This window comes from Mus musculus, chromosome 5, assembly GCF_000001635.26.
Source record: "Mus musculus strain C57BL/6J chromosome 5, GRCm38.p6 C57BL/6J".
Lineage (NCBI taxonomy): Eukaryota > Metazoa > Chordata > Mammalia > Rodentia > Muridae > Mus > Mus musculus.
Window position 1 is genome coordinate 34,030,189 of NC_000071.6, and position 12,260 is coordinate 34,042,448.

A 12,260-nucleotide genomic window follows, 5' to 3' on the forward strand; every position below is an offset into this window, starting at 1 on the left:
CCAGCTATTAGGTGGAGCAGGAACAATGGAGCAGCAAAGATAGAAGCTCAGGGTGGGAGCCCCCATTACCCCCGAGCTAAAAGCAGCAAATTGCTCCCTTCACTCGCATCACAGCTCCTGACTCATTGCTTATTTACGTCCTCCCCAGAGAACACAAAGTGAAGGCGCATAAGGAGCCAGTGGGTGCTGGGAGGCCATGTTTCTCTGGGTAACAACTATTGTGGTGAGAGCTGACTCCTACTGGAGAGGCCAAGACCAAGTCACACTTAGGGCAATCACACATTCATCCTGCATCCATCCCTCCTGTGCCAGCTCCAGCTTGGCGGGGTGGGGTAGGGGGAGACCTCTGGAAGCTTAGCCACACAGCTCACACCTGAAATGGGAGCCAGATAAACAGAAAGCAGATGGCAGAGATGCAAGTTAACGGTACCAGTTGTAGCTCCAGCAACCCCATGGGAATCTTGAAGGGGAAAGGAATGGGCAAAGAGGTACAGGTCAAGTGGTGAATAGAACTGGGATTTGAGTCCTGGGGTGGGGGTGGGGTAGAAGTGGGGGGAGGTGGGAGACAACATTGGTATGGCAGATCTGCAGGAGGACCCAAAACATCAAGTTCTAATCTGGCAGAATGTTGCTTCTCCTGCGAAACCCCTGAAATCTGGAGGACAGTAGGGAGGAGGCTGAGGAGGAAATGGGATAGGCCACACTGAGGAGAGCCACCAGTATCATGACTGTACTCTTACCCTAAGTTTGATTACTGGCTTCCACATTGCTTTCTAGACACTTCCTAGGGTCTGATGTTCTCAAAGCATTGTTACTTGTTCAGTGGGTGCTTTGTACTCTGTGTGTTTTTAGTAAGCAGAACGGAACTGATGGACACTCCTGGCCTCTTGGGCTCATGCTCAGGATGGGCATTTTACCCTGAACAAAACGAATAGGCAGCCAGCTGGTAGTTGGCAGCCAGCTGGCTTTGAAGTGTAAAGTGGTCACAGTGCAGGGTGTTCATGCCAGAGACCCATGGGGCCCACAGGAAACAGAAGCCGAGGAAATAAGAATACCAGGGCAGCCTCGGGTGATAGCACAGCCTCACTTAGCCTACGGGGCAGGCACCACATGAACCGTGAGATAACAAATGTACTTACTGTCTGTGGTAACTTACTGCCTAGGTGTGAGTAACTGGTACAGTGGTGGGTGATGGCTGAGAAGGGGAGAGTTGGGTAAAGATGGATGTGTTTTCTTATGCATATGGAAAAACATGTAACAGGAAGGGCAAGTGCACAGTCCTGAGTACTGGGGAGAGATCTGAACAAGACAATGGGATCCAGAAGAAACACATATCCATAGCACTGCAGTTACAGAAACCGAGGGAACTGGGAGTGACAAGCATGCCCCACGCTGGAGTTTACACTCCAGCAGTTTTGTTGGCTTTCCTTGACCTAAAACTGGCTTTCAAATTATTCTCAGGGTTTATGTACAAGCCCCGATGTGCTCAAAGCAGTATTGACCAAAGCAAGGAGATCCATGCAGGCCTGGATCTGTGACAGCAGATAGACTGCTTCTCAAGGAAGGAACAGAGGGCTCATAGCCTCTTCTGAGGGAGAACCAGTCCCTATTTTAGCATGACCTGGGGTGGGGGGAGAACACACTCGAGGAGTTAGAGAGAAGGCTCAGTCGTGAAGAGCACTGGCTGCTCTTCCACAGGACTGGAATTTGGTTCCTAGCACCTACATGGCAGCTCACGACCTCTTTAATCCCAGCCCTGCCAGATCCTTTGCTCTTCTGGCCTCTGGGGGGCAGTGAACATGTATGCTGTACAGGCAGAGCACACATACACATAAATAAAATATATTTTTTAAAACCCACTACTGACAGACTAATCAGGAGAGTGCAAGAAAGAAGAAAAGAGCAGAGTGGATCAAAGTAGAAGGATTACTACTCTGGAAAGAGGAGAAAGAGAAGGACAGCTCATTACTGAGTTTGTGCTAAGAAGCAGAACCAGGTCCTACCAGAGCCCACTTTGGGTAGTGTGTTTTTAAGGATGAGAGTTTCTATGCACAGAGATGATACCTCTCACTGTGGTGAGATGTGGGGTAGGATTTGGTCACTCTCTGAACTTCTATTGCTGCTCTTAAAGCAGTGCTTCTCAACCTGTGGGTTGTAACCCCTGGGGGTGGGGCTGTTGATGACTCTTTCACAGAGTCCCCTAAGACAATCAGAAAACACAGACACTTACATGATGATTCATAACAGTAGCAGAACTAGAGTTATGAAGTAACAACAAGAATAAACTTTATGGCTGGGGTCCCCACACATGAGAAACTGTATTAAAGGGTCACAGCACTCAGAAGGTTGAGAAATACTGTCTTAAAGGGTGGATGGCACTATGAGTCAGTGCATGGAGTGGCTTGACTAATGTCTTAAAACAATACCACTGAGGTGTTTGTGTAAATAGCATACGACTCACACAGTGACTTCTCTGAGGCATGGCACACTTGAATACAGGCATTCTTTCACTGGTTAATGGATGACAACAAGAACCCAGTCCTTCCCTATGGCTCACCAGCTCCATAGACCACGGAGTACACCACTTTCTTGGTTTGTTCTCTGTCCATGTGTGTCACACGCTCTATGGGAATGTCCTTCCTGCAATGAAAAATGGCATGTTATCTGGCATTGTTGGCACTGTTTGCAGAGGGACAGAATTCTGTCACCTTCCCTGGAGGTCCTTCACCATTTCAAGCCAGCTGTCCAGGAGGCAGAAAAGACTTATAATGTGTGCAGTATTCAGCTCTCCATAGGCTCCCAAAGAGACAGTGAGACCCTGGCCCTCAAATTCTGGGGAAACCATAAATCAAAGCTAAATATTGCTCTCACGAAAGAATGTCCATCCAGCATTACCCTGACTGACCCTGAGCCACAACTGTGGCCACTACAGGGGTGAGCTGGTTTTAGTCCTGTGTAGTTCCTCCCAGGATTGAATAAGCAGCTGTTGCTTTGATCTCCCACAGAAAGCAGGGTGAGCTCTACTCTATAGCTACAGCATTCAGACAGAGTGAGGATCAGCTCTGGGACTGCATGTGGACCAGTGTCTCAGAGAAGAGAGCTGAAATAGTGGAAAAGCACAGTGCCCCAAGAGTTGCTCCTCCCTCCCCAGCACCTCCCAGTGAGGGTGCCTGTGCCTAAGAAGAGCTTCCTCTGATTGCTGCTCTTGAGAACATCCATGGCATCTACACCCAGTCTGAATGACAAAGTAAGCACAGATTCAAGCACCAAAGGACAGAGCCTCTCTCAGTCTTTGTGACTGTGGGTCTGTGTTGATCAAAGTATTCCCAGTTCTATCTTAGCCTTCACTTCCTGTTTATACTGCACATCAAGGTAAAAGCTCAGTCTTGTGTGTGTGTGTGTGTTTTCCTAGTATGTCACCTGGGCTCCCAGAGACTGAGCTACCAACCAAAGAGTATACACAGGCTTTTCCAAGGCCCCCTGATACATATGCAGCAGAGGACTGCCTTGTCTGGTCTCAGTGTGAGAAAATTTGCCTAATCCTGTAGGGACTTGATGCCCCAGGGCAGGGGGGAGAGGGGGTTGCTGAGAGGGGCACCCTCTCAGAGGGGAAGGGGAGAAGAGATGGGGAAAGACTTCTGTGATGGGGACAAAGAGGGGGGCAACATTTAGGATGTCAATAAATAAAATAATAAATAATAAAAATAAGTATTTTCAGTTCAAAACACATTGAAAAAACAAACAAACAAACAAACAAGAAAGACAATAAAAATAACGTGAAAGAAAGGAAATGTTAGGGACCAGAGGAACCCAGGCATTCAGGAACTCAGCCTGACCAGTGGCATGGGTTCCTTTTGTTCTGGGCCCATGCCCTGAGCAGACCTTGGGCTTGAACTCCACAGCCAGTCCCACAACACTCAGAGGAAGCTCCACTCCCAGGTGATCTAACATGCCCAGTATATTAGGATTACAGAATCCCAGAATCACAGGATCCCAGAGACATCTGAACTCTGAAGAGTTCTGACATAACTAGGATCACAGGCTCCAGTCAGATATAGCGAGGGCAGGTAGCACTAGAGAAAATCAGATGGCAGGAGGCAAGCATAAGAACATAAGCAATAGAAACCAAGATTACTTGGCATCATCAGTATCCAATTCTCCCACCATAGCAAGTCCTGGATACACCATCACACCTGAAAAGCAAGATTCAGATCTAAAATCACTTCTCATGATTGTGGTAGAGGACTTTAAGAAGGACATAAATAACTCCCTGAAAGAAATACAGGAGAACACAGGTAAACAGCTAGAAGCCCTTAAAGAGGAAACACAAAAAACCCTTAAAGAATTACAGGAAAACACAATAAAACAGGCGAAGGAAATGAACAAAACCATCCAAGATCTAAAAATGGAAATAGAAACAATAAAGAAATCACAAAGGGAGACAACCCTGTAGTTAGAAAACCTAGGAAAGAGATCAGGAGTCATAGATGCAAACATCACCAACAGAATACAAGAGATAGAAGAGAGAATCTCAGGTGCAGAAGTTACCATAGAAAGCATTGACACAACAGTCAAAGAAAATGCAAAAAGCAAAAAAAGCTCCTAACCCAAAACATCCAGGAAATCCAGGACACAATGAGAAGATGAAACCTAAGGATAATAGGTACAGAAGAGAGTGAAGATTCCCAACTCAAAGGGCCAGTAAATATCTTCAACAAAATTATAGAAGAAAACTTCCCTAATCTAAAGAAAGAGATGCCCATGAACATAACAAGAAGCCTACAGTACTCCAAATAGACTAGACCAGAAAAGAAATTCCTCCCATCACAGAATAATCAAAACACAAAATGCACTAAACAAAGAAATAATATTAAAAGCAGTAAGGGGAAAAGGTCAAGTAACATACAAAGGCAGACCTATCAGAATTATACAAGACTTCTCACCAGAGACTATGAAAGCTAGAAGATCCTGGGCAGATGTCATACAGACCCTAAGAGAACACAAATGCCAACCCAGGGTGCTATACCCAGCAAAACTCTCAATTACCACAGATGGAGAAACAAAGATATTCCATGACAAAACCAAATTTACACAATATCTTTCTATAAATCCTGCCCTACAAAGGATAATGGATGGAAAACACCAACACAATGAAGGAAACTACACCCTAGAAAAAGCAAGAAAGTAATCTTTCAACAATCCCAAAAGAAGATAGTCACACAAACATAATTCCGCCGCTAACAACAAAAATAACAGGAAGTAATCACTTTTCCTTAATATCTCTTAACATCTGTCTTAGTCAGGGTTTCTATTCCTGCACAAACATCATGACCAAGAAGCAGTTGGGGAGGAAAGGGTTTATTCGGCTTATACTTCCATACTGCTGTTCATCATCAAAGGAAGTCAGGACTGGAACTCAAGCAGGTCAGGAAGCAGGAGCTGATGCAGAAGCCATGGAGGGATGTTCTTTACTGGCTTGCCTCACCTGGCTTGCTCAGACTGCTCTCTTATAGAACCCAAGACTACCAGCCCAGAGATGGCCCCACCCACAAGGGGACCTCCCCCCTTGATCACTAATTGAGAAAATGCCTTACAGCTGGATCTCATGGAGGCATTTCCTCAACTGAAGCTCCTTTCTCTGTGGTAACTCCAGCTGTGTCAAGTTGATACAAAACTAGCCAGTACAATTGACCCCTTGTCAACTTGACACACAAAAACATCACTTGTAAGCCTCAACCCTTACAATCTTATTCATCCCCAAGATCTAAACAACTTGAAAAGTCCCACAGCATTTCCATATTCTTAAAATTTCAATCTCTTTAAAATATCCATCTTTTTTAAAATCCAAAGTCTTTTTACAATTAAAAGTCTCTTAACTGTGGGCTCCACTAAAACAGTTTCTTCCTTCAAGAGGGAAAATATCAGGGCACAGTCACAATCAAAAGCAAAAGTCAATCTCCAACTGTCCAGTGTCTGGGATCCAACTCATGATCTTCTGGGCTCCTCCAAGGGCTTGGGTCACTTCTCCAGCAATGCCCTTTGTAGCACACGCATCATCCTCTAGGCTCCAGATGCCTGTACCCCACTGCTGCTGCTGCTCTTGGTGGTCATCTCATGGTACTGGCATCTCCAAAACACTGCATGACCCCTTCAGTCCTGGGCCTTCAATTGCAACTGAGGCTGCACCTTCACCAATGGCCTTCCATGGCCTCTCACAGTGCCAAGCCTCAGCTGCTTTGCATGACCCCTTCATGCCTTCAAAACCAGTACCACCTGGGTGACCCTTACATATTACCAAGTCCCGCTGCATCAGGAGTACAACCTTGGCCATCTCTGGAACACAGCCTCTTTGTGCTTTCAGAAAACACTTCCCAGAAGATGTCACCTCAGTGATGCTGGTCTCTTCTTAATCACTGCTAATTTCTTAGCTCCAGCTAACCAGCATCAATAGTCCCAGTAATGCAAAGTTTTTGCTTTGATAGTTCTGGTATCTTGTTAATCACAGCTGATTCTTCAGCCCCAGCTAACCAGAACTACAGAATCTTCACAATCAAAACAGCAATGGCCCTGAAAAGAGTCTTTAATTTTTCCCTCTGAAATTTCACAAACCAGACCTCCATCTTCTGCAGTGTTCTCAACATTATCTTCCAAGCTCCTACACAACATCTGATAGAGCTCTTAACAACGGATGGATCTTCAAGCCCAAAGTTCCAAAGTCCTTCCACAGTCTTCCCCAAAACATAGTCAGGTTGTCACAGGAATACCCCACTTCTGGTACCAATTTGTCTTAGTCAGGGTTTCTATTCCTGCACAAACATCATGACCAAGAAGCAGTTGAGGAGGAAAGGGTTTATTTGGCTTATACTTCCATACTGCTGTTCATCACCAAAGGAAGTCAGGACTGGAACTCAAGCAGGTCAGGAAGCAGGAGCTGATGCAGAAGCCATGGAGGGATGTTCTTTACTGGCTTGCCTCACCTGGCTTGCTCAGACTGCTCTCTTATAGAACCCAAGACTACCAGCCCAGAGATGGTCCCACCCACAAGGGGCCTTTCCCCCTTGATCACTAATTGAGAAAATGCCTTACAGTTGGATCTCATGGAGGCATTTCCTCAACTGAAGCTTCTTTCTCTGTGATAACTCCAGCTGTGTCAAGTTGACACAAAACTAGCCAGTACAACATCAATGGATTAAATTCCCCCAATAAAAAGACATAGACTAACAGAGAGGATTCGTAAACAGGACCCAGCATTTTGCTGCATACAGGAAACGCACCATAGTGACAAAGACAGACACTACCTCAGAGTAGAAAGTTGGAAAACAATTTTCCAAGCAAGTGGTCCCAAGAAACAAGTTGGTGTAGTCATTCTAATATTGAATAAAATCAACTTTCAACCAGAAGTAATCAAAAAAGATACGGAAGGAAACTTCATACTGGTTAAAGGAAAAATCTACCAAAATGAACTCTTAAGTCTGAACATCTATGCTCCAAATGTAAGGGCACCCACATTCATAAAAGAAACTTTACTAAAGCTCAAGGCACACATTGTACTCCACACAATAATAGTGGGAGACTTCAGCATTCCACTCTCAGCAATGGACAGATCATGGAAACAGAAACTAAACAGAGACACAGTGAAACTACAGAAGTTAAGAACCAAATGGATCTAACAGATATTTATAGAACATTTCATCCTAAAGCAAAAGAATATACCTTCTTCTCAGCACCTCATGGTACCTTCTCCAAAACTGACCATAAAATTGGTCACAAAACAGGCCTCAACTGATACAAGGAGATTGCAATAATCCCATGCAACCTATCAGATTACCATGGACTAAGGCTAGTTTTAAATACCAACAAAAACAGCAGAAAGCACACATACACATGGATGCTGAACAACACTCTACTCAATGATAACTTGGTGAAGAAAGAAAGAAAGAGAGAGAGAGAGAGAGAGGAAGGAAGGAAGGAAGGAAGGAAGGAAGGAAGGAAGGAAGGAAGAAAGAAAGAAAGAAAGAAAGAAAGAAAGAAAGAAAGAAAGAAAGAAAGAAAGAAAGAAAGAAGTAGCTTTTTAGAGTTTAATGAAAATGAAGATACATCATACCAAAACTTATGGGACACAATGAAAACAGTTCTAAGAGGAAAACTCATAGCTCTGAGTGCCTCCAAAAAGAAACTGGAGAGAGCTTACACTAGCAGCTTGATAGCACACCTGAAAGCTTTAGAACAAAAAGAAGCAAATTCATCCAAGAGGAGTAGATGGCAGGAAATAATCAAACTCAGGGCTGAAATCAAGGAAATAGAAACAAAAAGAACTATACAAAGAATCAACCAAACCAGGAGCTGGTTCTTTGAGAAAAATCAACAAGATAGATTAACCCTTAGCCAGACTAAGCAGAGGGCACAGAGAGTATTCAAATAAAATCGGAAATGAAAAGGGAAACATAACAATGAAATATATTTTAAAATAACTGTTCTGCTTGTTGAATATCAACAGTTGAAAATATTAAAATCATGTTCTAAAAACATCATGGAAATATTATTGATAATTTTTTCTCGTGCTTGAAATTAGCATTTTCTTAATGTTTAACTTCAAAGAGTTTTTGCTATTTTGAAAAATTTAAAATATACTTACTGATAAAATAATTTCTCTCTTAGAAACACTGATAATCATTTTTAAGTAAACTGATTGTTAGACAAGGTACACAGATATATAATGTGTTTTAAATATTCTCTCACTATGTCAGGTGGTATCATATAAGGGCTTTTGAATATATTTTTAATGACTCATTTTTAATATTTTATGCTCTTTTTCTATGATTAACTCCCAAAGAATATTTTGTATGTTTTGAAACAATTTAGTATTCAACATTAGATACAGGATCCTCAGTTATGGATAGTATTAAATATTCATTAATGATATTTTTAGGGTATGAAAGGATGTGAATATCAAAGTTGAACAATTTTCTTATTTATTATTTGATTCTCAAAATACTCATTATTAGTATGTTTATGTATAAAATTCATTTAAATGATAAAATTTAAGAAAATTAAAAAAAAAAAGAAATGAAATGATAAAGACAGGATACTCCTTAATGAAATAAGAAGCAGAAAACATGAGATCAATTTGTCAAGTAGGATTTTTGTTCTATAGCAAATAAAAAAGACAATTAAATTAGTTAATTTCATCAAAAGCGGGATAAGCACAAACATACAAAATAAGAAACTACAACGGAAAGTAACTCTAGGTGTGGAGGAATTAAAAACAAAACAAAAACAAAAATAGCTTGTTGATCTTTTTTAGTTCTGTGGACTGTATCTTGGGTATTCTTTTTTTTTTTTTTTTTTTTTTTGCTAATACCCACTTATTAGTGAGTACATACCACTTTTGGGTCTGAGTTAACAAACTCAGGGTGGTATTTTCTAGTTCTATCCATTGCAAAAGTCAGGATGTCTTCATTCTTAATAGCTGAGTAGTATTTCAACCACATTTTCTGTATCTATTCTTCTGTTGTGGGACATCTGGGTTGTTTTCAGCTTCTGGCTATTATAAATAAGGCTGCTATGAACATACCAGAACACCTACCGCTGTGGCATGGTGGGGCATCTTTTGGGTATATTCCCAAGAATGGTATAGCTGCGTCTTCAGGTAAATCTATTTCCAGTTTTCTGAGGTACCTCCAGATTGATTACCAGAGTAGTTGTACCAGTTTGCAATTCCACCAGCAGTGGAGGAGTGTCCCTCTCTCTCCACATCCTCTCCAACATGTGTTGTCTCCTGTAGTTTGGATCTTAGCCATTCTGATTGGTTTAAGGTCGAATCTCGGGGTCATTTAGATTTGCATTTCTCTGATCACTAAGGACTTTGAAATTTCTTTAGGTGCTTCTGAGCCATTCGAGATTCCTCAGTTGTAAAATCTTGGTTTAGTTCTATATCCCAGTTTTTGACTGGGTTGTTTGGTTTTTTTGGTGATTAGCTTCTTGAGTTCTTTATATATTTTTTGGATATTAGCCCTCTATCGGATGTGGGGTTAGTGAGTCTCACTTGGGAGGGAGAAGAAAGCAGTTACAAGTGGGGAGGGAGGGAGGGATCTGGGAGGGAAAGTGGAGGGGGGAATGGGGGATGGAGAGGGGAACCTGATCTGATATTAGGTGAGGGAAAAAACTGAAGCACAGAGGGCCAGCAGAAAGAATGGAAACAGGCAAGCTCTGGAGATAGGAGATTGGGGGTACCCTCCAGCAGAGACCTGCGAAGTGAGACTCTCAGGGCTCAAGGGGAAGGACCTTAGATGAAATGCTGGACAGTAGGGAGAAGGAACTTATAGAGCCCATTTCCAGCAGGAAGACAGGGCATAAAATTAGGGAGAGGGGGGCCACCCCACAATCACAACTCTGACTCATAATTGTTCCTGTCTGCAAGAATTACAGGGATGGAAATGGAGAGGAGCCTGAGGAAAAGAAGGTCCAGCGACAGAACCAAAGTGGGATCCAGCTCAAGGGGAGGCCCCAATACCTGATACTATTACTGCCGCTATGGAGTGCTCACAAAACAGGACCTAGCATGACCTTGCTCTGGAAGACCCAACAAGCAGCTGAAAGAGTCAGATGCAGATATTTGCACCCAAGCAATGAACAGAAGCAGCTGACCCCTGTTGTTGAATTAGGAAAGGCTGAAAGAAGCTGAGGAAAAGGGCAATCCTGTAGGAGGACCAGCAGTCTCAATTAACCTGGACCCCAGAGACCTCTCAGATACTGGAACACCAAACAGGCAGCATACAGAAGCTGATATGAGGCCCCCAACACACATACAGTAGAGGACTGCCGGGTCTGTGTTCATTCAGAGATGATGTACCTAACCCTCAAGAGACTAGAGGCCCTGGGGAGTTTAGAAGTTAGATGGGGTGGGGGTGGGCACATCCACATGGAGACAGAGGGGTGGGGAGAAGGTATGGGATGTGGAACAGTTGGAGGGTGGATAGGGGTGGGAATAAAATATGGAGTGTATAAAAATTAATTAGTTAATTAAAACAAACAAACAAACAAAGCCCAACAACCTTAGAAATGCCTTGTGCAACTCCATTTGAAACCCTAGGTTACACGGACATTATCTTAAGAAAATTCAAATGTACAAACTGGTTGCAGAGTCAGGGGAAGCAGCTTGCTGGCATTTCTAAGGCCTTGGGTTTCCTCCTCAGCAATTAAAAAACAAGTAAAATTGACCTTGCATTAAATGTAGTGACATATTCCTATAATCTCTGGATTTGGGAGGTGGAGGCAAGAAGTCTCTGAATTCTAGAACAGCCTAGGGAATATATCAAAACTATTAAAAAAAGAAAAACTGACCTCATTACAGATGAGAGTTAATGAGGCTGGCTCACTAGAAGAGCACTTGCTAATCATGCATGGGGTCCTGGGTTCAACTTCTAGTTCTTTAAGAAACATGTTAAATAGATCAGTATCGATTGAAGAAATGGAGAAAATATTTAAAGAACTATGTCATCAAAACACCATGGGTGCCCAGGCTGCTGATGGCATATGCCTTTAATCCCAGGGCTCAGGAGGCACAGAAAGGCAGATATTTGAGTCTGAAGCCAGACTGATCCACAGAGCAAGTTCCAGGACAACCAGGGCTCCACAAAGACCCTTGGTCTTTTTTTTTTTTTTTTTTTTTTTTTTTTTTTTTGGTTTTTGAGACAGGGTTTCTCTGTATAGCCCTGGCTGTCCTGAAGCTCACTCTGTAGACCAGGCTGGCCTCAAACTCAGAAATCCACCTGCCTCTGCCTCCCAAGTGCTGGAATTAAAGGGATGTGCCACTGCTGCCTGGCGACACCCTGTCTTAAAGCAAGCAAAAAGCAAATAAACAAAAAGATATTGTGACAAAAGCAAGCTGGATGCTGGATGCACTACCTACTTTTCTTTTTTTTTTTTTTTCCTTTCCATTTTTTATTAGGTATTTACCTCATTTACATTTCCAATGCTATACCAAAAGTCCCCCATACCCACCCACCCCCACTCCCCTACCCGCCCACTCCCCCTTTTTGGCCCTGGCGTTCCCCTGTTCTGGGGCATATATAGTTTGTGTGTCCAATGGGCCTCTCTTTCCAGTGATGGCCGACTAGGCCATCTTTTGATACATATGCAGCTAGAGTCAAGAGCTCCGGGGTACTGGTTAGTTCATAATGTTGATCCACCTATAGGGTTGCAGATCCCTTTAGCTCCTTGGGTACTTTCTCTAGCTCCTCCATTGGGAGCCCTGTGAT

The 12,260-nt window shown here is 43.0% G+C and overlaps 1 protein-coding gene across 3 annotated transcripts in view; it reads right to left on the reverse strand.

Annotated features, from left to right (window-relative positions):
• Poln (DNA polymerase N) overlaps window positions 1-12,260 on the reverse strand; it is a 162,348-nt gene that overhangs the window by 23,010 nt on the left and 127,078 nt on the right. For all 3 annotated transcript variants that reach the window (NM_001289803.1, NM_181857.4, NM_001289804.1), the window contains one exon: window positions 2,558-2,640. In NM_001289803.1, coding sequence (NP_001276732.1) covers window positions 2,558-2,640 — 83 coding nt within the window. The remainder of the gene's footprint in view (window positions 1-2,557; window positions 2,641-12,260) is intronic.